Source organism: Wolffia australiana, chromosome 13, assembly GCF_029677425.1.
Source record: "Wolffia australiana isolate 7733 chromosome 13, ASM2967742v1".
Classification (NCBI taxonomy): Eukaryota; Viridiplantae; Streptophyta; class Magnoliopsida; order Alismatales; family Araceae; genus Wolffia; species Wolffia australiana.
This window is the reverse complement of record NC_135847.1, coordinates 4,998,042-5,025,783: the sequence shown is the minus strand read 5'-3', so window position 1 is coordinate 5,025,783 and position 27,742 is coordinate 4,998,042. Positions and strand designations below refer to the sequence as shown.

Below are 27,742 nucleotides of genomic sequence, written 5' to 3'. Positions count from 1 at the left end.
TGCTGTGGTAAGAAAAATTCTAAATAAAGTAGAGTATAATATTAGTTAGTGTCTTGATTTATTCCTATTACAGTAGTATAGATTACCAATGCTTAGGATGACGCGTCATCTCTACCCCGTCCCAAGTCTTAATGCATAGAGCTCAGAACGGATGACGAACGGCGCATATATATATGCGGACGACGAAAGTAGTTTCATTCATACAAAAACAGTTTTGAATTCAAGTGTTGAATGCGATCATGGGAGGCGAAGACGAAGAGCGATCGCAGGGGCAGAACGATAGAGAAGAGATCGAGGTGCTGTTGTTGAAGAAGATCGATGATCTCTCATCAATTCTCGGCGCCGCTCAACGAGTGGAGGATGTCATCGGAGCTTTACGCTCCCTCGCAATCTCACTCTTTTCTGTCGACTTTGCGACCACTGAAGAGCACAGCAACCGCGATTTGGTGAGACTAACACTCTCGTTGGAAGATTTTAGTAGTCCTACGCTGATTTATTTTTTCAGATTTTGTTTTTCTCCGCATCTGCTTTTTGATTCTGTGGAGGATGCGATTTTTAGGGTAACATGCATTCACACAGTATTATCGATTGATGACGAAGGAAATTTACTCTGATGTCTTTGACACTCTGAATAGACATCATTTCAATTTTTTTCCCGTGAAGATTCTTAATTGTGGGGGTTTAGATGATTTCTTCCCGTGTTCCTGCTGAGGTTTGGGGGTGGCGGGAAGAGTTAAGTATTATGAGTTCAAAATTGCCTTCTAAGAGTAGCGTAGGTGTTTTTAATTTTCATTATTGTGACTAGCGAAAGTCACTCTGATACTCTCAAGTGAGCAGCTAAGATAGTAGTGTGGATTTTGTAACCTATCTTCCTGTGTTCAAGTTTTTTGTGGTAGACTCTCATTGTTGATTGCCAGGTTTTTTCTGCTCATGTCCCGGATGAGGTTCAGCGGGAGAAGCTGTACAATATTTTCTATCAAGGATCGGCATTTCCAATAACTGCAAAGATTTTGCTCTACGGTGAGTCAATAGAATCTATTTTTCTGGTATTTTGATTCCATACAGCGGCCTTGGATGTCCTTCAATCGAATTTTCTGGATAAATGATTGATAATGCACATGAATTTTACTCTTAGAAATATTTCTGTCTTTCTTGTACCATCTTTAGTCGTGGATTATTTATTTTTATTATTTCCATGAATAAATTTTATATTTCCTGTGTTTTTTAATTTTCAGTCATTTTATTTTTTTAGTTTCAGTTTTATTTCTCCATGATCAGTTATTTTTGCCTGCAAAATTTGCCTCTGGTCGTTTAGATCTTTAATGTGTGGTTACTTCCGCGGCTCTGTCCCTTTTTCTCATGGGCGAGTATATCTGTACTCTTAATTCAGTGAACATCGTAATCTCTTACAAGGAGCAGTCGAGACGTTCAGTCTGTGGCACTTATACCAAGACCATTGTATTCTAGACCTAAAGGCGGAGGTGACCACCAGGAGTACTGCTGTGTTATTCAAAGCTGTGTCTGTATCGAGGCTACAATATTGAAGTCCTTGAGGAGACAGTGGGAACTTTACGGCATCAAGGTGACCACATTTTCATGGTTTGACCATGGTCTTGACCGAGAAATTACCAAACGTCTAGCTTTCCTGCACGCTTGGCGCCAATGAGTTTTTTATTTGTTTGATTTGAGAAAAAAGACCTTGCCTTCGCTGTAGGGAACATTAATAATAAGTAAAAAGATAATGTATGGGCATTGACAGCAGTTGTTCTCTGGGTTAAGGAATGCGGTGCTATCTGCAGTAGAGGACCTTGGCGGTGGCCAGTTGAGTTGATTGCGGTGCTGGCCTTAGCAGAGAACCTCGACTTTGACCAGGAGTTGACCATGGAGAATGATTCCAATGATGACTGAGAGTTGACTGTGGCCATGAGACCTTGCCATTGACCAGTCGTCGACAGTGGGAAGACCATGGTAGAAGACCCGGCATTGACCATGAGTTGATTGCGGCGCAGACTCAGCAGACTGCAGGAGAGAACCTTGGTGTTGACCAGGAGTTTACCATGGCGTTGTCTACAGATGTTTGACTTTGGCCAAAGCCATGGATATGACTGCGGAGAAGGCCGTGGGAATGACCAGAGTGGAAGCTCCAGGCACGATTCTAATGAAGGGTTTGGGTTTGGGCCAGGTTTGCCAGTGTCAGAGGACCTCAGAGTTTGCCAAGTGCGTTGACCAAGTTGAATATCCTACGTGTTGAATTCATCAACCGATGCATTGACTGTGGGATGCAGACTCCTTGAGTTGACTCCAGTAGAGGAACCCTGGAGTTGATTGTGGTGTTGTCTGCAATAGAGGACCTTGGCATTGACTGGGGCATTGGCTGTGGTGTTGACCACATCCAAGGTTTTGGCATCAAGCGGGAGTTGACTGCAGGTATGACCGTGGCAGAATACGTTGACATTGACTGATAGTACCTCAGTGTTGACCACAGAGGAGGACCTTGGTGTCGACCGTGGGCATGACCATAGTGGGGATTGCGGGTATGGCCGCTGCAAGGACCAGGGTATGCCTGCAGCAAGGATCCCACCATGACCACTGTTGTGCCAGAAGAGCACTAACTGACATCCTAAGGCAGGCTATGTCATGAAGTCAGCCACATCAGCAAGGACGCCCTCTACCCTGCACTCTGCCCTAGCTGGCATTGAAATACTTCATTACCATCTTGGGGGGTGTCATTATTCATTACTTTACTAAGGGTATTATGACATTGTACAATATTTTCTCTGCCTATAAAAGCTTATGAAATCCTCATATTGAGGGAGCCATTTTTAGGATTTATTTCAAGCTCCCACAGCTGCGGGCTCCTCTGCAGCCCTGCCTCTCACCTATCCATTCGTTCTAAGGTCAACAATTACAATAACAGATAAGAAAGGAAATATAACGAGGCTGACTAACATAGCTATTTTAGAATATTGCTTTTTTCAGGGGAAAAAATGGTTTTGACTTGAAAAATATTATTCAAAGTATTGAGTGATGAACCTTAAATAAGGCCTCTAAGAGTCTAGTCATGCTGAGGATTAAATGACCCGAACGAATGGGTAATAATGTGGCTACCAGCAGAAATAACCAAGGAGTGGAATGAAGATCGTCCACTACAAGGATTGTATGATTTTCTAATATTAAATATGAAAATGATTAATTTGACTGATGGCAGTTATCTTCTCAATTTCAAATTTAATCTTTTTCCCTCTCTACTCTTGCATATTTTCTGATCGAACTTCTAAATGCAGTAACTTTGCTCTCTATTTTGTGTGAAAAATAAGTGGCGATCCTGTTAGCAGAGGAGTTTACATTTATGTCTTGCGTTTTTTATTTCTCTTTCTTTCTTTGTTTTCTGTAAATGTGGGACCCACATATAAGAGGCCCACTAACTCTCCAATCCACTAGCGCATTTACTTGTGGGCCCAGCCCGTTTACTTGTATGTCTCTGGGTTTAAACCAGAGAAACCCTAAGGAATACAATTACAAGTCTTCTTTTCCTCTCGCCTCTTTCTCTTGCTCTGACTGGCGGCTAGGTCAAATGCCGACCAGCCATGGAGCAAGCTAACATGGTATCAGAGCCGGACAAGGGAAGCTCGTAGTCGACGTAAGAAGAAGCCTGATTTATCACCTCTCTACCCTGGAAGAAGAAGAATCTGGTTATTCCATGGAAATGAGAAGGGTCTCCTAGATAGATCAGTGGAATCTCTGGGCTTTGACAATGGCTACAGAGATGACGAAGGGGAGCTCCAGTGATCCTGCATTACTCCCCGACCGTGAAAGGATGGTACAACACACCTTTCCAGGTATTCCTGAACCCCTCAAGTACGATGGGTTGAATGCACTCCACTGGGGTGAGTACGTGGAGATTATCCTTGAAGGGAGAGGGCTTTCCGACCATTTGTTTACCACTGGGGACCCTAGTGGTGCGGGGTACAAAAGTTGGAAGCAGGATGATGCCCTAATCCGAGCTTGGCTTCTTGGAAGCATGCTTGGAAATGAATGCAAGAATTTCCTTCTTCTTAAGACTGCCAAGGCCATCTGGGATCATGCACACAAAGGCAGCTCAAAGGGGAAGGATTGGAGAATATATAGCCTAATTGCTAAGGCAGCCAGTCTGGTTCAAGGGGACAAGACAGTCACTGTATACGCCAATGAGCTACAAGCTATATGGCGAGAAATTGACTACTACCTGTGAAACCCTAACCTAGGTTAGGAGGAAGAAGATGAGATTGATAGAAGAAGAATAATCCCATAATAGTGAAGGTACATGAGTTGGGTATATATACCCTAGGAGAGAGAAACGAGAATAAGAGGGTAATGGGCTAAACATAGAGGCCCATTACCCATACAAGATATATCTCACTAACAGCCCCCCGCAAGCGAGGTGTGGATGTCGTCCATGCCGAGCTTGGAGACAGCACGTAGCAGGAGGGGGTTGGAGAGGCCTTTGGTCAGAACATCTGCAGTCTGGTCGGCGGAAGGAACAAACTGGAAGTCAAAGATGCCCTCATCCATCCGCTCCTTGAAGAAGTAGCGGTCACGCTCCATATGCTTGATCCGACCAGTCTGGCCAGGGTTCTTGGCCAAGGCAATAGCCGACTTGTTGTCGCAGTAGAAGTGAATCGGGCCGGTATACTTGACGCGAAGTTCGCACAAGATCCCGTAGATCCACTGGCCTTCCGACGCCCCATCGGCAAGGGCACGGAATTCTGCCTCGGCGCTGGAGCGGGACACCTTGTCCTGCTTACTGCTTTTCCAGCTGACAAGGCCACCAAACACGAAGGCGCAATACCCGGTGGTGGATCGGCAGTCGACGACGGACCCAGCAAAATCAGCATCCGTATAAACCTTCACAGTCAGGTCATTGCTCCGTGGGAAGAGTAGGCCCTTCCCGGGGCAGCCTTTCAGGTATGCAAGGACCCGATTGGCGGCCTGGCGATGAATCTCATGCGGAGCGTGCATGAACTGGCTGAGAAGGTTGACGGCGAAGCTGATGTCCGGGCGAGTGTGGGTCAAATACAGAAGCTTCCCCACCAGCTGCTGGTACTGGTAGGGGTTGACCGGTGGAGAATCGCCCCCTTCGCCCAACTTCACGTTGGGATCAATGGGCGTCCGGAGAGGAGAGCAATCAGTCATACCCATCAGTGCCAGGAGATCAACAGCATACTTCTGCTGAGATAGGAAGATGCCGCGAGACGAGTAGGCAACCTCAAGGCCCAAAAAATAGCGGAGAGGGCCGAGTGCCTTAATCTCAAACTCCCGAGCAAGAGCGAGACCGAGGCGAGAGGCTTCAGCAGTGTCGGAGCCAGTAATCAGCATGTCGTCGACGTAGACCACCAGGATTGCAACCCCGGCCGGCCCGTGACGGAAGAAGATCGTAGCATCACCATTACTCTGAGTGTAACCTTCAGCGGAGACTGCTTCAGTCCATACAAGGACTTCCGCAATCTGCAGACTGTGCCCGGAGGACCGAGGGGATACCCGGGGGGGTGGCTCATGTAGACCTCCTCCTCAAGATCGCCGTGGAGAAAGGCGTTCTTCACGTCAAACTGCCGGATCAACCACCCATGATGAGCGGCGAGTGCCAAAAGGAGACGGACGGATTCCATCTTCGCCACGGGAGAGAAGGTCTCGAAATAGTCGATGCCGTAGGACTGCGTAAAGCCCCGAGCGACAAGCCGAGACTTGTGACGCTCAAGGGAGCCATCCGCACGGTGCTTCGGGGTGTGAACCCACTTGCACCCCACGGCCTTCTTTCCCGGGGGGAGAGGAACGACGTCCCAAGTATGGTTTTTTTCCAGAGCCCGCATTTCTTCGTCCATAGCCGCCTTCCAATGAGGACAGGCAAGGGCATCGGCCAGGCGGCGTGGGACAGAGACCGAAGTACGCGGTCAAGAAGAGACGGTATGAGGGACTCAAGCGGTCGTAGGAGAGGTAATGAGAGAGGGGGTAGAGAGGTGTGCGGGTGCACTGGCGGACGCCTTTGCGAAGAGCGATCGGCCAGTCAAGAGAGTCATCGTCAGCACTAGAGGGGGCCGACGGAGAGGGAGAACCAACGGGAGTAGGAGCGGAAGCAATGGAAGTGGGAGAGGACGGCCTGGCAGGAAGAAAGGACTCGGGTGGAGTGGGAAGCAAAGGAGAGGGGTTACTCGGGTCCAAAGTGGAAGACAGCTGAGGAGGGGACGACGAGGGAGGAATCACGTCCGTAGGGGAATGACTGGCTGGGGACGCAGCAGGAGGAAAGGGATCTAACAAAGGGATGAGGAAACCTCGCCAGCGGAAGGCCGGAAGAGGAGGCGGCGAAGAAAGGTTGAAACTCAGCGAAGGTGGCGTTGGCAGACACGAAGAAACGGCGAGTGGGAGGGTGATAGCATTTGTACCTTTTGGAGAGAGGAGTAGCCACGAAGACGCACTTGAGGGCACGGGCGTCAAGCTTCGTCAAAGTGGGCGCCGTGTCGTGGACGTATGCCGTGCACCCGAAGACATGAGGAAGGAGGCCCGTTCGTAATGTCACAGCTGGAAAGGCGGTCGACATACGATCGAGCGGACTACAGAGCTGAAGAGACTGAGACGGTCGCCGGTTGACGAGGTGGGTGGCCGTCAAGACAGCTTCGCCCCAGTATGTCCAAGGGACGGAGTAGTTCACGAGCAGAGTGCGGGCGGTAGATGTCACGTAACCAATCCGACGTTCTGCCATGCCATTCTGCTCCGGGGTGGCAACGCAGGACGTCTCATGGAGAACACCACATGTAGCAAAGTACGAGGTCAGCTCCTGGTTGGCGTAGTCGCGAGCGTTGTCCGAGCGGAAACGTTGAATTGGGCGGCCAAACTGAGTCTAAACCATTGTGCAGAACTGCTGAACGGTGGCGGCGACAGCGGACTTGGTAGGCAGCAAGTAAGTCCACGTGTAGCGGGTGGCTTCATCAACAAAGAGGAGAAACCAGCGGTGCCCCTTCAGACTAGGCCGCGGAGCCGGGCCCCACACATCACTGTGAACACGATACAGCGGCACCGTCGTATGGGAAGTAGATGGAGAAAATGACGAACGTCGATGTTTGGCTAACTGACATGCCTCGCAAACAACGGTCTGAAGGTCCAAGCCCATACATAAGGACGGAAGCAAACGCTGTAAAGTAGAAAACGGCGGGTGGCCGAGGCGCTGATGAGTGAGCTGAAGGCGGTCGCGGCGAGAGTCAGCCGTGGTGTGAAGGCTGCGCTGCACCATGAAACACGATCGGCCCCCATCCTCGAACAGCAGCAATCCCCGATCCCGTCTAATCGGTGTAATCTTCCGCACCTTGTTAGACAAGAAGATCCCATCAGGTTGGATGTGGAAGGAACACTGAACCGCATCAACAAGGCGTTGCGGTGATAGAAGCAAAGCTCGAAGAGACGGAACATGGAGAACGTTGGGGATGAAACCAAGACCATCCACGTGGATAGTCCCGATACCAGCCACTCGAAGACGTCCGCCCTCGGCAGTGAGGACAGCCCGGTTCCCACCATGCCTCTCATAAGATACGAACCGGTGATTGAACGGGGTCATGTGTTCCGTGGCCCCCGTATCAAGCACCCAAGTGGTATCCGACAGGAGAGGAGCGGTGAGAGCCGTATGTCCGCAATACCACGAATCAGAAGTAGAGGCAAGAGGCGCACCGAACGTCCCGAAGGAAGCCATAGGCTGAGTCTGGAGGGCGGTCATCTGCGCAGACAACCGAGCAAGATCCGCCTGTAACTGCTCCATGGTGACGGTGGCACTGCCAGTCGAGGAGAGAGCCGGGGCAGGGACAGCCGCAACATGAGCTTTGGCATCTTTGGCAGCTTGGAGATCAAACTGCTTCTTCCTGCACCGCTTCGCCGTGTGGCGGCGCTTGCCGCAGTAAGTACAAACCAGTTTGTCTCGCGGGTCGGCAACCGAGTCCGGGGGAGCAGAGTGGGAAGGCACCGGTGGACGCGGCAGTAACCCAGGCGAGTCCCCAGAGCGGGAGACTAATGCAGTGGAGTCGGCCGGGTTCGCCATGTCGGGACGATCACGGCGAAGACTGCTCTCCAGCTCAATCAGGTCCTTGACCACGGCATCAAACTCCGAGAGAGTGCCCCAGGTGTGCAAGGTGCGGCGACGCACTCGGCATACTCCGGGTTGAGGCGATCGAGGAAGGACAAGAAGCGGAGACGAAGAGCATGACGCCGGTCCACTCCGTGCGGGTCACCAACCGGCATGTAGTAGTCAACCTCCCGCCACAGGGCATTGTGAGCCAAGCTGTAGTCCATGATGGACAGCGTCCCTTGGCGGAGAGCATTCGCACGCTCCACAAGCGAGAAGATGCGCCAGTGGTCGGCATCATGGCCACAGTACATGTGGGCATAATCCCAAATCTCCTTCGGGGTAGTCAAGTGGAGGAACTTATCGTAGACCGAAGTAGACAGCGTGTGATTCAGCAGCCAGGAGTGGATGAAATTTTGCTCAGCATCAAAGGCACCATAGTGCGGGTCGGTCGGGGCAAGCGGCGGGCATATCAAATGTTTGTGGAGAAGCCGGCCTTTGAGTGTCGACTCCACGAACTTGATCCAGGCCAACAATTGAGGAGCGCTCAAGCGACAGCACTCTGGAGCAGGAGGAAGAGGGAGACCGATCTTCGGAGAAGGGAGGTCTCTCCCGAAGTCGGCCGCGGTGAAGACGGGAGCCTGCACCGGGGGGTTCTCGTCAGACGAGGACCCTGAGTTGACGGTAGACATGAGGGGCAGGCTGGCGGCTGCTGCCTGCGGAGAGCGGGCGACGGCGGCGAGGGCTGCGGGCGGCGGCTGCTCGCGGAGAGCGGCTGCGGGCGGCGGCCTAGGGCTGCGGCTGGCGGCTGCTGCCTGCGGAGAGCGGGCGGCGGCCGAGGGCTGCGGCTGGCGGCTGCTGCCTGCGGAGAGCAGGTGGCGGCTGCGGGCGGTGGCCGAGGGCGGCGGCTGGCAGCTGCTGCCTGCGGAGAGCGGGCGGCGGCTGCGGGCGGCGGCCTAGGGCTGCGGCTGGCGGCTGCCGCCTGCGGAGGGCCGGCGGCGGCTGCGGCGGCGGCCTAGGGCTGCGGCTGGCGGCTGCTGCCTGCGGAGAGCAGGCGGCGGCTGTGGCGGCGGCCTAGGGCTGCGGCTGGCAGCTGCTGCCTGCGGAGAGCGGCGGCGGCTGGGCGGCGGCCTAGGGGCTGCGGCTGGCGGCTGCTGCCTGCGGAGGGCGGCGGCGGCTGCGGCTGGCGGCGGCTGCCTGCGTAGAGCGGGCGGCGGCTGCCTGCGGAGGGCGGGCGGCGGCTGCGGGCGGCGGCCTAGGGCTGCGGCTGGCGGCTGCTGCCTGTGGAGAGCGGTCGGCGTCTGTGGGCGGCGGCCTAGGGCTGCGGCGGCTGCGAGACGGATCGCCAGAAAGGGGAAAGAAGGGAGAAGCAAGGCTGGTGAGTCTGCAAGGCAGACAGTGGCAGCCGAAGCAAGGAGGAAGGTCTGGATCAAGAGCTTTGCTCTGATACCATGTGAAACCCTAACCTAGGTTAGGAGGAAGAAGATGAGATTGAGAGAAGAAGAATAATCCCATAATAGTGAAGGTACATGAGTTGGGTATATATACCCTAGGAGAGAGAAACGAGAATAAGAGGGTAATGGGCTAAACATAGAGGCCCATTACCCATACAAGATATATCTCACTAACACTACCAACCTATCAAAGACCCTGAATGGAATGAATGGCAATACACAAAGAAAGATAGACTCCACAAGTTTCTATTGGCCCTTAATGTGGAATATGAAAGTATGCGGAGTCAACTGTTGAATCGAGAAATAGTACCTGACCTAGAGGAAGCCATCAGACTGGCGAGAGAAGAAGAAGAAAGACTGGGCGTGATGTCTGAATCTACCCAAGGAGAAAGTGGAGCCGGATTGTTGGTGAAGACGGCGTCACAGAGGTCTCAGAAGTCTCAGGCAGCTCAAGGGGATCCGTGGAGTCAGCACTGGAAGTCACAGCCTCAGACTCAGTCACAGTCCCAGTCACGGGAGAGCATGTTCTGCAAATACTGTAAGAAGCGAAACCACAATATCGAGCAATGTTGGAAATTGCAGAATCGACCTCCTCGTCAGGGTCAGGCAAATGCAGCAATAGTCCAAGGCAACGCCGAGGAAGGCTGTGAAACAGGTGTCTCTGAAGAACCAAAAATGGTGCCCAAGAACCCAGGGGAAGAAATGTCTGCTCTTAGGGAAGAAGTGGAAAGACTCAAGTCTCTCTTTGGATCTGCCTCCATGACCACATCAGGTGATTATCTTATTTCTCATGCTTTTCATACATCTGTTCTGGGAATGAATTGGATTATTGACTCAGGAGTAACAGATCATATGACCCCTGATCACTCAAAATTCTACTCATATTCTTGCTGTGAAAATGGGAGAAAAGTGATCACTGCTGGGGGGGAAATCCTCCAAGTGGCAGGCATCGGTACGGTGCACATTAGAGAATTGGGGCTTCTTAAAGACGTTCTTCATGTGCCTGTTAAAGGCACAACTGATCTCCCCACAGCGACTAATCAAAGACATTAATTGTTCAGTTGTTCTAAGATCTGATGGGTGTTTCGTGTTTGACAAGGTACTAAATATGAAGATTGGATCAATTAGAGAGAAAGATGGGCTCCTCCAGCTGGATGACAATTAGGGACATGCGAGGATGACAGTCGAGTCAGCAAGGAACAATATCAAAGATTAGTTGGTAAACTTATCTACTTGAGCCATACCAGACCAGATATAGCCTTCGCCGTTGGGGCATTGAGTCAGTTTATGCATGACCCAAGAGAAACGCATTGGCAAGTAGCTCATAGAGTACTAGCCTATTTGAAAGGGACAGCTGGACATGGTTTGTTATTCAGAAGAAACAGTGATTACTCTGTAAAGATCTACACTGATGCCGATTATGCAGGGTCAGTAATAGACCGGAGATCAACATCCAGGTATTGCTCCTTCATTGGTAAGAATTTGATAACCTGGAGAAGTAAAAAGCAGGATGTTGTCGCCAGATCCAGTGCAGAGGCAGAATTCAGATCGGTTGCCAAAGGGATATGTGAAGCGTTGTGGATCAAAGGGATCCTAGAAGATTTAGGTTTCTCTCAAGAATCTCCAATCATCTTGTACTGTGATAGTAAATCCGCAATTGATATTGCACATAATCCAGTACAACATGATCGAACAAAACATGTGGAGGTCGACCGACACTTAATTAGAGAAAAAATTGACTCCAGAATCATCCAGATGAAGTACGTTCCATCATCGGATCAACTAGCTGACATCTTGACAAAAGGCCTTCCCAGCAATAACTTCCAGCAGATGACTTCCAAGCTGGGCATTGACAGCCTATGCACCAGCTTGAGGGGGGGTGTTAGCGGAGGAGTTTACATTTATGTCTTGCGTTTTTTATTTCTCTCTTTCTTTCTTTGTTTTCTGTAAATGTGGGACCCACATATAAGAGGCCCACTAACTCTCCAATCCACTGGCGCATTTACTTGTGGGCCCAGCCCGTTTACTTGTATGTCTCTGGGTTTAAACCAGAGAAACCCTAAGGAATACAATTACAAGTCTTCTTTTCCTCTCTCGCCTCTTTCTCTTGCTCTGACTGGCGGCTAGGTCAAATGCCGACCAGCCATGGAGCAAGCTAACAGATCCTATCTTTAAATGCATAAAATGATAAAATGTGCTACCGTTCACAAAACTAGAGCGCAAAGTTAGCAACTCATTGACAGACCAAATGCTGTTTTGTATCCATCTTGACTATTCCTTTAGAATCACTTTCAGAAGGCACGTTGCTAAATTTGCCTGCTATTAGTTGACGTATATTACTTATATTGGACTCACGTAAGGAATAGATGGATCGCTCTCCTGGAAAACCCATGTGATAATGGGCCCAATTGGGGGGTAGGGAGAATCAGCTTATAAATCGTTTGTTTGAAGAAATCAGTGTAGGGTGGCGCTGAGTTAGTGCCCGAGATTGGACAGTACACATTGTCTCTCTCAAGGTCAAGTTTCTTATACGAACTCCAACCCTTCCAGAAGTAGTTTTGTCTCTTTAACCCGCCAGGGGCATTATGACCTTTGACCCTAAGGTATTTTATGTGGAACTGTGGGCTTATTAATTGCTGACAATGGCAGCGAATCCCTCTTTCATGATCGTTGACTTAAAAAATGCAACAAAATGGTGAGGGAAAGAGGAGGGAGAAAGAACTAAAGAGAGAGAAACAGAGGGAGAAAGTACTCCAGCAGCGCTTCTTTTTTTTTTTTTGAATGAAAGAGTGAAGATAACCCAAAATTGGTGATCAACCCGGAATTAAAGATATACATGAATGTGCAGTACACGACCAACATGGTCCTCTCCAATCAACCCTCCCTCCCAAACCAATATGTAATGAGGCTCTCCACATCATGTAACACAGTCTGTTGAGACTGCCCTTTCCCTGAACACCACCTCTTTGCGTTGCAGCCATATTGCCCAAATAACTGCAAAGACCCTTCCCCATCCCATACGTCCCCTGCCTGCACTCCCCTGGATCGAGGCCCAACATGCCGCGTCAGAAGACACGTCCACCCCCGTTGTCGATCTGCTTCTTGATTGGAAAGTTGCTTATCCTGAATGGGAAAGTTGCTAATCCTGCATGGGAAAGTTGCTTATCCTGCGCGATTCCTCATCAGCATTTTCCCTTTCCCTCTAAATAAGCGTAACCCATCCTTTAGGAGGCCAGGAAAGTAATATCAGTGAAGTTGTGGTGAGGTTCCTGGGGTATTTTGGTCTCTCGATCCCATAAGGGCATTATGGTCTTTGTCACTAGGACAGTTTCCCCCTTTTTCTCCATCATCTCTGTCCCCTACAAAGAAGTATCAATGAAGTTCCTCATCTCTCCTCTCCGTCATCTCTGTCCCTTTCGTCGCATACACTCTTCTACATCCTAGATCGTCTCTAACTCACCACATCTCCAGCAGGCTGGTCCCTGATCAATCTCTATCTCCACCAATCGATCCCAAAACACCTTCTCACTAAAAGATCCTGTCCCCTGACAGAAACATAAAGCAAAGGCTCATATCAGATTCCCCAATTATCTCTATTTTGATCCCTCCGTATGGCTACTGCTCATGATAAGGTTCAGTGAAAATGAACAACATTTCAATTGTGTTTCTAGCAGAACTCATGATGCAGGTGTGTTTATTTTCAGTCGGCTGACTAATGGAAATGACTTCTCTTATTTTTCAATTTGACAGATGTCGCCCCAAGGTGGCTGGCGTGCTTTTCTTTGTCTGCTCAGTTGCAGGTCTATGATTCGTTCTTTCTCAGAGGACCAGCATGTGAAACTTTAGAAGCTCTTGTCTGTGGTCTTAATGCCCATGGATCTGTTGAAGCTGATAATCTTAATACCGTATACTCCAACATTGAGAGGTATTAGTTATCTACAATGATATTTTGTTTTTAAATTTTCTTTTGTCACCTGGACATTTAATCTTGTAATTACTATTCCATTGCGACATTATATCTTTTTGATAAAAGTTTATTTTTACTTTCTCAGTTGTGCTATTCTGGCGCTAATTTTAGGAAAAACATTGAGAATTTTGGTTTGCAACAACGAAATGATTCTTTTATTCACCAAAAGTAATCCCAAATTCTTTAATCTTTAAACTTATTCGAATGTTGGCATATCTCTATAAACTGCTGTTCCATTCAAAATCATTTCTCACGTAGTCTATTATGTGATTGTAATAAATTCCAAGGTTATTTTCGGGTATGTTGCAGATTAGAAATGATTTGTGCAGTACTTTTTTGCATCTTCGGCAGGTTACTAGTATTGTTCTTGCTTAAAAATAATGGAGCACATAAGATTGCTATAGAACTTGGAGCCTTATGTGGTGCTGGGAAATCTGCTTGTCTATATTCTCAGAAAAATGGTTTGACGTCCATTATCCGGATGTCACAGCTTCTTTCATCAGTTCCTGATAAGGCAAGGCCGGATGCACCTGACTTTCTTTCTGCTCAGTATCCTTGACTGGTAGAGAAGTATTTGCTGCAGTTTAATGCTCTATCTTTACATAATAAATCTGAGCGCCCAACTTGTCAGGTGTAGTTAATCATTCCTGTTGGAAGTTATAAGTGGTTTTATGGGTCGCAGTGCGACATCTCTGTTGATTTTTGTCCTCAAAGCAGCTTTTGTGGTTCACATTTTCTCGTTTTTTATTTTTAAGAGCATGAAACAGTGAGCTTTACTTCTTCATGAGTATTGTTTACCTCCTTATTCATGGTGACAAAGTGATATGAACGTCTCATTGAAAGAATACTCAGAATCCCAAGATGGCTTGTGAGATGCTCTGTTTAGTTAATTCATGCAAGCTAATAGATAGATATTAGAGCAAACGCTTACTGAACTTTGATTTAATGAAAATACCAATTACGTTTTTGGTAAGTATTGCAGTTTGTCTGCCGGAGCTTTTTATCTGCTTGAACTTTCCTTGACTTGATTTTAGCGTGTTCTTCAATCATATCGCCCATCAACTTTTGTGTGCGTCATATGAAATAGCTTCTCGTATAAATAAGGAAGGATATGGCGTGCTTGAAGCTTCTGTCAGTGGCACCTTCGCTTTTGTGGGTGAAGCATTCACGAGACTGTGTCGACGTGGATCTGCAGGTTCACATCAATTTTGAGATCTGACCTTTGGCGAGTGAAGTAATCTGTTAGAGCAGAAATAATATTTTTTTCTGTTGTGATTATCATTTATGACTGAAAAATTAATATCTGAGACTCCAAGATCTTTGTGTGCAAGTATTAAACCACAATACAGTTTTGATGTATTCATTCACCCACAAGTAGGGTTTCCTTTCTAATTGATTATTGAAGTGTCTACATGTTCATTCTAGAATCAATGCCAATGTTTTATTCTCCTTAACAAAGTTCAGTTCCGGTATGTTGATTTTAACCGTCTTGCTGTTTTTCTTCAGTCTTGTCTGCAAAAAAATTATCTTAGTGATGATACGATCCTAGACCCCCTAGGGTATCTTACGCATTTAGCAAATTAGGGGCACTTTAGTCATGTGATGTTTAGGTTAGCCTGCTTCCTTTTTCTATAAATATGTGTAGCCCTCCATTTATGTGGACAGTCAAGACTTAAGGTAAGATCAGCCCCTTGGCTCACTATCTCGATACTTCCTGTCTTGGTCCCGTCCCCTTGACCGTCCAGCGATTCCCTGTCCTTGTGATTGTTTCATCGGATATTCAGCCGGTTCCCTTCCAGTCAGGTCCCTACCCCTGCTGTTCGGCTCTTTTCTAGTCTTCGACGATCCTCGTCCCTGAGATCGTCAACCCATCATTGTGTCATCAGGCAATTTGTTCCTGGTTGATCCCTGCCTCCTCAGTTGGACCCCTCCTATCATTCCCGTTTCTTCTCTAGTACCGGGAACACCTACCTCGTCTCACCCTCTACTCCCCTCCCAATATGAATCTAGATTGAGGTTCAACCACAAAGGGTTTGGGCCCACTAACTCGAGGCCCGTCCTAGGAACAGGGGTCCTGAAATTTAGGATTTGCGACCTCCCATTCCCTTTGCCGATGCGTCAACACCAGTGGCTCGAATGATCCTGTTGGCAGAGCTGCGGGCTTTGCCTTTGATGTCTCCACAGTGGAGGCTGGTTGTGGGCTTGCTTGCGAACATATAGGCTTGCGGTGGCGGTAGTGAATGGCGGTGACCATGGTGGAGGCCGGGGGTCGTGGCAGAGGTGGCAACAAGTATGGCGCAGTCAATGGTGACGACAGAAATGGATGACCGTGCTGGTGGCTTGTGTGGCAGGTGATATGGGGGCAGTTGTGGAGGCGAGCATGATTGGCGTGGTGGGACAGAGGTGACTCCCTTGCCTGTGAAATCATCAAATATGATCATGCTGAGCGGCAATTATTGTCTGTCGGGATAATGTTAACTGATTTATTGAGTATTTTTGAAATATTTAAAAATTTGGATGTATCTCCATCTAAGTTGCAATGCAACTGGCCCAACATGATTTGTCTCAGTCCCACATGTTGGGTTTCTTACCCTAAAATAATCTTTGGGGAACACATCCTGAGAGGATCTGCATTATAACAGACCTGTAGGTGAATAGAATGCTATTGAAATCATCAAAATTGATTCTTCAAAAACAGAAATTATCAAAATTGACTATCGTAGACAGTGGGCTGCGAGAGACAAAGGCAAAGAAGTAGCAACTCCCTCCTGGGGGACGTCAATTTCCAGATTGAAGACGGTCGCCCGAGAGTCGAGGAGACAGCAAACAGTAATCAATTCAGGGATGGAGGATGATAGATACTACTCAAGAACACAGAAGAAGGAATAAGCACAAGGCGGGTCAAAGCTCTGTTGACCAAGAAAACGAGGAGAGAGAATGATCCACTATAAATAAAAGGGGAGAGAGGGCCGATAATGATTCTTGTTTTTTTCTCAAAAGTGAGGACTTGGTGGTTACACCGACGAGAAGACCAGTCCAGCGGTAGTCTCGCCAGCTGATCTGGAGGAGGAACTCGCCAGTTGATCTGGAGGAAGATCTCGCCAGCTGTTCTGGAGGAAGATCTCGCCAGCTTATCTGGAGTCCATCTATCTTGGGAAGGAGCTGCCGGATCGGAGAAGGAGCTCACCGCAGCGGGGGAGCCGTCCTGATCTAGACACTTACGTTTGCTCTGCAATTCCTACACTGAATCTTGAACCGGCATTGACAGTTTTATTGACTATACTCGATTCTTTCTACAAAAGTTATATTGATACGAATTTGGAGCATATCAACCTGTATCAGAGCAGATGATCTGATCGGAAGGATCTGAGGAGCAGTCGCGGATTTGCGATATGGCTGGACAAGAGGAAAGTGGAAAAGCAAGAAGTGAAGACATACCAGTCCCGGCTGAGATATTAGCTGGAATTCTTCAGCAGCCCCAATCGATAAATTAAAAGTTAGAAGCCAATCCATCTTCATCCTCAAGAACTACACAAAGAGAACCAGCAGGACACAGGCGTGTTCAAATGAATCAAGATCCAGTAGCAGAGCAAAAAAATTTCTTCCGTAAGGGTGATTTACCCTATTTTAACGGTTCTAACGCACAAATATCGTTGAACTGTGTTGAAAGATTTCTCAAGATCAACCGATTAACAGATGAAGAGAAATTGCAGCTGGTTTCCTTACACATGGAGGGACCAGCGCAAGGCTGGTTTATATACACGGAGCAAAATTTCGGATCTGGACATTGGCTGGTTCATAGGGCAAGGGGGCCCCAGGAGGAGGGAGGAGGGGGGTCGAGCGTTGACAGTGCTCTGGGCAATATGGCTACACCAAAATGAGGCAGTATTTAAGGGGGCAAGGTGTCCAAGGACGGGCTAGCCTACAAGGTCAAGGGCCTCATGGCATCATGATACGGTTCCTATAAGAATATATGAAAGGAGAAGAAGGAAACGGCGGGAAGTTAGGGGGCCAGCTGGCGCTGAGCTGGCCAACTAACGAACGGATTCTTGAATTAGCTTAGAAAGGAAATAAAGAAACAGAGGGTTATAAATAAAGGAAGGAAGGAGGGGAAGGGCACGGAAGCTTTGGGACTTTCTGGAGCTGGCTATTCTTGAGGAGCGGGAGCTGCATTCGGCGAGAGACTCTTCAAGGATTGTGGTTGCAGAGGAGAACGGAGGCGCCGTGGGTATTCTATACGACCAGGGCAAGGAGCGTGGAGGCAATCTGTAAGTACATTTCTACTAGAACTTTACCATTCGATACGGTAGTGTATCACATCACTGTTCGCTAGAGGGGTAATCAGATAAGGGAGGGGTTGGCCAGGTTGTGAGGAGAGTTAGCTATCTCCACATGTAACTCTGGGTGGTTACTGCTTTGTCAGGTGACCGCCTTAAATAACTTTTCAAAAACAAAAAAAATTGACTCTCGTAGAAGTTCCACTCTAGGTCTGCAGTAGAATATCTGGAAACTGTATTTTTTCAGGGGTAAAATAATGGTCCTTATCATTGTTTCATCATATGAGATAGTTGGGCCCACATTCAGAACCTTTTATTTGTGAAATATAAACCACAATCAGAACCTTAAATTTTTGGATCTAATGAGCATTTTTTTGATATAAGAAAAGTTGCAGGTGGGGAACTAGAAATATGTTGGGCACAGGCAATGGAAAGAGCTATGACATACCACTACAAGGCATTCTCTGGGCAGAGTGCCCGAAGCCAGTGGAGTGGGAGAGGGGCAACCAAGGTGACGTAGGAGCAGCAGGTCAATCTGGTGAGGCCTTTCTTTGCAAAGAGGTGAGGGAGGCCATCACGGGGTCAAATAAAGAAGGGTACCTGGAGAAGGAGTTGGTCAAACCAGAGGTAATGGATACCTTAAGTGTTGTGGAGAGGCACCTATGACCTAGAGCAAATCAATATACTACACCAATTCTTTCTACCGAAGAGCCAAGGGGTCATTCGAGTTGGTGACTTTCAGCCTATCTCGCCATCTGATTGAATATATTTAATCATTGCAAAGGTCTTGTCAAACAGGTTAATGGGGTTATTGGGAGATCTTTTTTTTTTTGAAGAAAGGGTTATGAGGAGACCTAGTCTGGTCTTTTCAGTCAGCTTTCATTACCTGCAGGTAGCTGACAGGCAATACACTAGTCGGATGCAATTTTCAGATCTGAACGGCTCAGTAGTGGGTGCCACAGTAGTGACAGCCAGCTGACGGACTACACATGGGTGGATGTCTCCTTAACTGAGGCCTTCTGGGACTCTTAGGGATGGGGTTTCCTGTGGACGGGAGAAATGGGGATGGCTCTCTCTTGTTCTCCGGGCAATATGGTGATAAGATCCCTGCCGGGATTGTATCAAGAACACGGTTGACCCTGGCTTAGTGGACGCGACCGGGGGGGGGGGGGGGGGAAAGAGCGGCGGGGAAGCAGTGGAGTGGGTGTCGCCAGAGAAACAGGGCTCAACAGAGAGGACATCGTGGAGAGAGAGAGACTACCAAAGCTGATTCGTGGTGGACCTGTAGACCTGATTGGTAGAGCCTCTAAGAAGTTCAACTAGTTCAAATCCTGAGATCAGAGAGGACTTCCTGGTAGAATGCTGTTATGTTAACAGGAAGTAGAATGCTCTTATCTTTTGTTTGCATGTCAGTTTGCCTAGGCGATATGGGCCTCCAGCAGATCCCATAGGTGGATGTATTCTCAGACGAGGCCTTCTGACACTCTTTTGAGGGGAGGTGAGTCCAAGAGAAAGATACAGTGAGGAAGGCTTCTCATGGTGCTATGGGCAGTATTTCTGCACCTTAATGAGGTTGTGTTTTAGGATGGACAATGTTCTTCATGACATGGAGAGCCTTGTTTCATCTTGATTAAGAAGGGAGTTGGGGTGGGGGGAGCATTTCGGCCATCCAGATTGATCACCATTCTCAGTTGATCTTCCCTATTTTCTTTTAAAAAGAAAGAATGTAAAAAACTAGAGTTAGAATTATTAAATCAATCTGAAAGAGTCAGGTGGATAGTAGTTACCTTGATGGGATGACAGAATACTGTTTTCTGGGAGAATCATCCCTTATGATATCTGTCATTTACTTTGGATTGGCTTCTGTTGAGTTTTGAACTCCTAGCAAATGAAATAGAGAGGAAACTGATAGGATCCCTGACCCTTGTTGGCGGCATTCTCGTCCTTTTGCCATTAAGGGCATCTAGGTCCCTTCCCTCCCATATTTCCTTTAAATAGCACAGCCTTCCTTCTAGGAGGGCAGACTAGAAGTTGTTCTGAAGTTCTGTTTGTTTTCCTTCTCGTCTCTCTCCTATGCCCAAGCTCCGTCTTCCCTCTCGATCCCCGTCCCTCATGATCATCTCTACCTCACTGCGTCTTCAGGCGGCTCCTCCCGGCCGATCCTTATCCCCTCGGGTCGGCCTCTCCCCAACCATTCCGGTTCTCTTCTTCACCTCGGGAACTCTCCTTATCCTCAAATTACATTGGAGACAATATGTCTTTGGCGGGATTGTATCAGAAACCTGCACTATGAAGGTAATGTATTTGAAACCCTCATCGTTAAAAAAAAAGTATTTGAAACCCAATTGGTAGCCTAAAATTACAGCTCTAATAACTACAACATGGATATTCTGCAATTATCTGCAAATATAATCAGTTATCCTGTCTTATACAGTCCACAATTCAGTATCTTTTCAAAACTATGAGCAGTCTCTCATGAAATCATCAAATTTGTTGCGTTTTCCAGGTGTTTGAAACCTGCAATACATATTATGCTCACTCCAAATTTTATGAGTAAAAATAATAGATGTTCTGCAAAGATTCCTTATACTCTCTTGATACTGGTGGCTTATTCAGTTTTTTTTTCTCGCAGATATTCTTGTTCTTGTGGTGACCCCTATGATCATTGATCATATTAGGAATTGCTTCAAAACATGTCTTGGTTCATCTGCCACTGAAAGACTTGAATCTAGGCCCGAATCTTTATTTTGGGTCTTGTTAGTGGAAGAAATAAGAGATTCATATGCCGTTGAAAGATTCTCTGAGGTTTTGCTTCGCCGTCTAGTTATACAAAATATAAATGATGAAGAAGCATATTTGATACTTTGGATGCTGTTTCACCGAACGTACAAGGCCAATGTTGCGACCAGGTATTCGGATTCCATTGTTTTCATCTAACTCCTAAGTAAATGGTTTGGCCGATCTTCTCTAATTACTGAAACTACCTCAAATCTCTTAGTATAAATATTTCAAGATAAATAGAGAAAGAGAGAGGGCGATAAAAATACAGACAGACAGACAGACTGACTGACTGACATATAGATGGAATGTAGGGTGAACCTATATACACAGAAGGCTGGGGTACCCTCACAGCCTCCCTCAAGATGGAGCAGAAAAAATATCTGCTCCAAGCTTAGAGGGTAGAATTGACAAATACAACCATAAAGGCCTTCATTAACTGATCGGCCAATTGATCCTCAGAGGACACAGACTCGGGATTAATAATTTGGGTTGAATCTTTTCAGAGATGAAAAGACTACCCACATCAACATCCTTGGTCCTATCATGAAACATTGAATTGGAGTCTGTATAAAGGGCAGCATGGTTATCACAATATTGAGGCAAAGGCACAGTGGAGAATAAGATTATATGAGAGGAGTAAGTGTAGAGGAGAAAAAGGGAGGTTCAACGTATTGGAAAGGATAACCACTGGTTCTTGACGGGTAGCTTAGAGAGGAAATAAAGAGACTATAAATAAAGTAGAAGGCAGCTCAGAGGGGGCATCTTCGGGATCAGATTTTCTTGGTGCGCACGGGATCTTGGAGGGCGGAGCTGCATTCAGCCTAGACGTCCGAATGGGTTCTTGGCCACCTCGTTATCCCAGTCTGTGTTGAGCATGAAATGGCAAAAAAATTGACAAACCACACAGGCGTAAACTGAGATCTCGGTTCAAATTATCTTTAAAATATTCCTCCCCGGCTGGAGAACAGATTGAATTTAACCTTTACACGAACTCAATCGGAATCGGTGTCATGTCTTCACTTTTCTAGCTAAACCCGTAAACTGTAACAGGAAGATCATAAAAGAGAAAAATAAACTATGGTAATGAGAGATGTGATGCAGTGGATGAAAAAAGTTACCTCCTAATGGGCTTTGCTCTGGAAGATAAAGCTGCAGTGTCTTTAGATGCATCTGTTCCTTCTGTCTTGAATTCCCTTTCATTGATCTAGGAAGAAACTCCATGAAGAGTCCAACAGAAGTGGGTTTTTTCATGCATCGGATTCCATATCATATTCACAGCTGAGCAATCCCACAAACATCCAACATGTAGCCTCAGTCAAGTGATCTCCATAGAGAGCATGTATACCAGTCAGGAACACGTTTGGTGAAATTGTCTGAAATCGTAAAAGGAAGCAATACATAAGTCTGAGACCTTAATGCAGTCATAATTCTGTCTAAGATGGAGTTTTGGAAACAAAATTGGAGTGACGTGAAGCTGTAAAAGAAGATAGTTGGAACAATCTCACCCAGACTTTTGCTTTCGGATTAGGGTCAAACTCAACTAGCATCATCAATGCGGAATGAAGAATTCCAGCAGCTGAGAGAAGATTGCAGACTCTAAAGAGCACCCACTCTATCTAACTATTGCTTTGTTGTCTGATCACAAATCCTGTAAATAACCACGAAAATTGCTTGGTCATAAGAAAGGAGAGAGGTGCATAGGTATATTTTGATTGCCTCCTCTCGACCTTTAGTTTCATACCGCAGTCGCTGGGATGGTGGGCCATGTTGCACCTCTCTCAGATCAGATATGAAAACCCTTTGCATGCTCCTGAACCCCTGCAGCCATGGGGGTTGAAAATATCAGTGGGTGCGGAATTCCAAATATACCCAATCCTCAGTAGATTTCCAGAGGGTGCAAGTTCGTGGGAATAAATTCATCTGCAGTTACAACTACTTTGTTATCTGTGTTTTACTGCCTCAAATTTACCAAGTATGGTTGTCACTGGTTGAAAATATATTCGCCATGGATGGCGAGACATCAATCAGGATAAAGTTCATAGAGTTTGCAGTCATATCCCAAAACCCATCATCATCCACAACTGGAACGATGATGATGATTTTTACTTTGCCATTGCTCACAGCTAGAATGATGGTGGCATCATAGAGTCGATATCGTCCCCATCATAGTTTCTTCCCTTGATGGCGACAATGGTACTGATTCTGGCATTGTCAACGACTGGAGCAACAGTGTTGATTTTTCATCATCATCCTGGTCGCATATAGATGACGCGACGATTTTTGTCATCGTCTCATCATCAGAATGAGGTTAACAGGGAGGGTGATGAAAGGCAATGACAAGACAAAAGTGTCATCGTCATCCCACCTACAGATGAGAGATAAGAGCGATGACAATTTCATCACTGTCGTCATCATCCAGGGAAGAAAAAATGATGGGGAGGATGTTGACTCTAGGATGCCACCATCACTCTAGCTGTGGGCTATGGCAAATGAAGATGATAATCGACTTTGGATGAGGATGATGACGAAATCTGCTGGTCATTATCACCAGTGATGATGTACACTGGGATGCCACACTTGCTTGATACCTCAAGATGGAGACCATTGGGAGGACCTCCCTCCTATAGTGGTGGAAGTACAGCCAGCAGAAAAAGGAGACAGTGTGGTGGAGATGGTTCAGATCAGTGAACAGTAGACCCAAATAGCGTAGACTTTGACCTGTGTATTCTCTCTTCTTCCGATTGCTCAATCCAATGACAACTTCAAGGGAGGATATTGAAGAGAAGATGAATCTGAGGAAGCGTAAGAAGAGATGCAATAAAGAGGAAGCTGAGATAGGGAGAGAGAAGTAGGGAAGTTGGAGGAATCCCGATTCCCTGGTAGTAGATAGAATTACACAATAACATAAGTTAACCAGAATAGGCCATATGTCTACCCTTTATTGGCAGACTTATCCCTGACACAAACAGTTTTAAGGAAAATCATAAAAGAGAACAACACCCCTACAATAGAATCATGTTCAGCCCTAGAATGCAACAATCATGCAGCAGATCATGGACATACTGACCCTGATTGATAACGAAGGCATCGGTGGAATCGGATGATTCAACGCTCAAGAAATGTGCAAACTGGATGATCCCTTGGTGATCATTACTGGTGACAATAAGAGGATCCTTTGTTTTTGGACAAATGAGATCTTTGATTAGGGAAAGATATTGATAAGATTCTGTTACATTGGTTCAGGGAGAAAGTGACATAAAGTCCAGCCACAAGTTTTGTATTTTTCTGTTTGCTCCTTGATCTTTTATGTTCCCTAATGAGTTATCTTAGAAACAATTTTCAGGGTTCTCTTCTCTGAGAAGTTTCTGTTGCGTAATGCATTTCCTATTCGTTGCCTCAAATGGATTCTTCAGTTTTCTGTCTTTGAGTGCTCCCCATCTGTTGGTTCCATGATCTCCCAACAAAAAAACCAGAGATTCATGGAAATTGTGCAGTGCATGATCAGTTTGTGGTCCAAGCGTGAATTCATTCAATCAACTTCTTTGGAACAGCAGGCTTGTATCCTTTTTCAAATCGGAATTCCATAGAATTATTTCCAGATTCTTGGCTTTGTATTATTAACTTTAATAAATGTTAGACGTAACTGCTGCTGTCGGCCTATCGCTGGAGAGGATGACCAAAGAGGAACTAGAATCCACGAAAGAGAAATCATTTTTGCAATCAATTCTCGAGGGAGTTAGTTGTAAGTATCCTTACACAGATATAAATGAACTTTCATGTGTGATCTCACAAATGTGACTACGCATATTTTTGGAGAAAAGGAAAAGTGTGTGTTTTGCGTTAACTTGGGGTGTATTTATACAAGAGTTGGTATCTTGAGGGATCCGGAAATACAACCTTCAAAAACATTAATTACATGTGAGACTGCATGGCATCTTGACATATATCGTGACATGAATATTGCAATCTTTGTTTTTCTTTGTTCCCCTTATGATGGTATTCTTTTGTTAACAGGTAGGCTTGAGAGCCCTGATGACCCGGTACGGATGATGGCCAGTGCTATAGCACTTGTTTTCTCTAGAATTATTGACCCCAAGCAACCTCTTTATCTTGACGATTGTCTTCGTCCTGGTGACGTGATCGATTGGGAATTTGGGCAAAAAGCTCTCTCCTCTCTCTCTATTGTTGAAACAGGCACTGACAGTAAACCTAGTGCTGATGTATGCGATGAGCAGAAGAAAAAAAGCTTTGAAACTGATGACAAGAGTCACTCTTGGGTAAATCCAGATGAAATTGTTGACCCGGCTGACCTGTATCATAAGTTTGATGCAGATGATGACTCACTTAGTGGGAGTTCTGAAGAATCATGTGAATCATCTTTGCAGCCGTATGATCTGGCAGATGATTTCACTGATTTGGATAGAAAGTTCTCTCAGCTGGGGGATGTCTTAACTGCATTAAGGAAACCAGATGACATTGATGGCGTACGTGTTCTTCACTTTTCATAAAACTATTTTTTTTTGTATTTATAGTATATTTCGCAGGTGGAAAAAGCTCTTGATGCGGTTGAAAGCCTAGTAAGAGCATCGCCGGATGAACTCCCACACAACGCTGGCGATCTTGTTGGTTGCCTGATTCGGCTACGGTGCTCTGACATTTCGGTTGAAGGTGAAGGAGAAGACTCCTCTGAAGAAAAACGGCGAAAGGCGCTGGTTGCACTGCTTGTGAAGTGCCCGTTTGAGTCACTATCAGTTCTGAACAAACTGACTTATTCCTCAAACGTTGACTTGGGTCAACGCATCCTTATCCTAGATGTGATGACTGAAGCTGCCCAAGAGTTGGCCACAGTAAAAAATGTGGAATCAAAGGCAGGGATTGAATTGATTTCGCCTTTCTATGGAATGCAGCGACCTTGGTTTCATCCAAGTGGAGGGCCCTGGAAGGAAGTTGTCTCCAATTCTGGCTTGTACTTCAGTTGGTGCTCACATGTGTATGAGAGGGAGCTTCCCCCAAGGCCAGGCCAAAGAAAGGGCACCTCGCGTCGGTGGAGCCTTGAGACGAGCCCTGGGGAAGGGACAAAGAACATGTTTCCTCTCTATGCGGCTGCCTTCATGCTTCCTGCCATGGAAGGGTTCGACAAGAAGCGGCACGGTGTGGAGTTGCTCGGGCGAGATTTCATCGTTCTGGGTAAGCTCATTTACATGCTGGGAACATGCATGAGATGCATGGCAAGGCACCCAGAAGCATCAGCTCTGTCTCCTGCTCTTCTCGATTTTTTGAGGTCCAGGTACCAAACCCCTGCTTCTCCTGATTAGATTATTCTTTGTTTTCTATAGAATGAGTTGTTGTCCATTATGGTAAATAATATAAAATATCAAAAGCTAATACTCACCCTTAGAGGATTCCATTCCGGCTATTGAGTTCTTAATGGATATTGTATTCTTGAGGCAGAGTACACTTCCGTTAGCACAACTCTGATTTCAACGGTATGGAGTGTTGAAGCTCAGTTATTAGGGTGCTCAATATCCGCCATTTTTTCCTTAAAATGAGTAGTCATTGATCAAATTAAAAATAATAATAATAAATGTACTCACACAGAAGGTTTCAGCTCAAGCAGTCAAGTTCATGTGGATTATTTATTCTTGAGACAGACTGCTCTTTCTACTCCAAACTGAACTCAATTATATATTGTTAGAGGTTACTATATATGGTGCTCGATGCTCTTCATTAGTTTCCTTAAAGATAAAATGTCTTCCATTGAATTTAGCAATAATTAGCATGATTACTCAGTTTAAGAAGGTTTCAGCTGAAGCTAACAAGTTCAGAACTGACTCTTATTTATGCAGAATAGTCTTTCTACATTACCAGAATTCAATTATGTTTAGGTTGCCAACCGCTAAATATTGAGGGTGCTCATTATTCTTGATTATTTTCATTGTAATAGGCATCCGTTAAACAATTTAGGTGAGTAATCTGAGAAAAATTCAGCTCAACCTATCAAGTTCACAGTGGATATTTTTTGCGGCTGAACTCTCTTTCTATACTATTCTGAATTAAATTATAAGTCGTGTTTGAGTTTGGTATTAAAGGTGCTCATTATTCCTCCTTATTTTCTTAGACTGAATGGTCTTCCGTTAAACTAAATAATAAACTCGAATATTCACCCTGAACTGATTTATTTTGAGGCAGAATGCTCTTTATGCAGCGCCTTGAATTCAATTGTATATATGTATTGTTGGACCTCAATATTTATGCAGCCAAGTGCATGCTTATGCAGGGAGATTGCACATCATTCAGAAGCATACGTCAGAAGATCGGTTCTCTATGCTACATGTTGTATCCTTTTGGCTTTGCATCCGTCTTATGTTGCCTCAGCTCTAATTGAGGGTAACGAAGGGGTCACCGCCGGGCTTGATTGGGCCCGGACATGGGCCCACCGCATTGCAGAGTCGGACTCGGATACTGAATGCTCTTCTGTATGTTTCATTTTTGCCCAGACTGTTTCTGAATTTTATCTCCTTTTCTGTTTTTTTTCTGATTTTTCTGTACTTTTTTTTTGTTTCAGATGGCTATGAAATGCCTTCAGCTCCATGCTGAGTTGGCACTACAGGCATCTCGGGCCCTCGAGTCGGCTGAGTATGTCCCTCAGAGATCAAAACTGGCGCCTTTAAAAATCGACGAAATTGTTCTGCCCTTCCCACGCAGGAGTTTTTAAGTTGATATGCTGGGATATGGTTGGTGGATGATGACAAAGTCATCGCTATCATTGTTATCCATATGTGGCTCGGAGGAATGACAATGACGATGAAGGTGCTGAATTCAATGGATGCCGTATCTTGTCGTGAAACCATGGATGACAGTGATGATGATGGCTTGTGGAAATACGATGACAATGATGATGATGATTTCTCGTCAACTGATGGATGATTGTGACAGTGACAATGAAGATTACGATGATGGCAGCAATGACGGCTCTTGGAAAACAGATAATGATGGCACTTTGTCGTTATCCATGTCTATCGCTGAAGCTGAACCATGCTTCCATGCAGTCTGGTGGATGGGGGGAAATGGTGGGTTCTTTGAACTTCTTTGGAGGATCTAGATTTGATTCTTTATCCTGATGGGGTTTTTGAATGAGTTTTTAAATTGGGCTTATGTGGAATGAAAGTTACATGTTTGGAGC

At 46.3% G+C, this 27,742-nt stretch overlaps 1 protein-coding gene across 3 annotated transcripts; it reads left to right on the top strand.

Annotated features, from left to right (window-relative positions):
* The first annotated feature begins 214 nt into the window (after positions 1–214).
* Positions 215–27,742, top strand: EMB2423 (telomere length regulation TEL2 family protein). 3 transcript variants are annotated; one of them, XM_078585524.1, is made up of 13 exons: positions 215–446; positions 918–1,020; positions 13,285–13,459; positions 13,853–14,050; positions 14,536–14,696; positions 19,921–20,073; positions 20,411–20,687; positions 23,903–24,117; positions 24,197–24,301; positions 24,574–25,043; positions 25,104–25,840; positions 26,837–27,035; positions 27,125–27,742. In XM_078585524.1, exons 1-13 carry the CDS (start codon positions 240–242, stop codon positions 27,272–27,274), a joined length of 3,150 nt encoding a protein of 1,049 aa, XP_078441650.1. In that variant the 5' UTR covers positions 215–239; the 3' UTR covers positions 27,275–27,742. The 3 variants fall into 3 exon arrangements, with proteins under 3 accessions (XP_078441650.1, XP_078441649.1, XP_078441651.1); XM_078585523.1 differs by having other exon boundaries at positions 25,104–25,846; XM_078585525.1 differs by lacking the exon at positions 19,921–20,073 and having other exon boundaries at positions 25,104–25,846.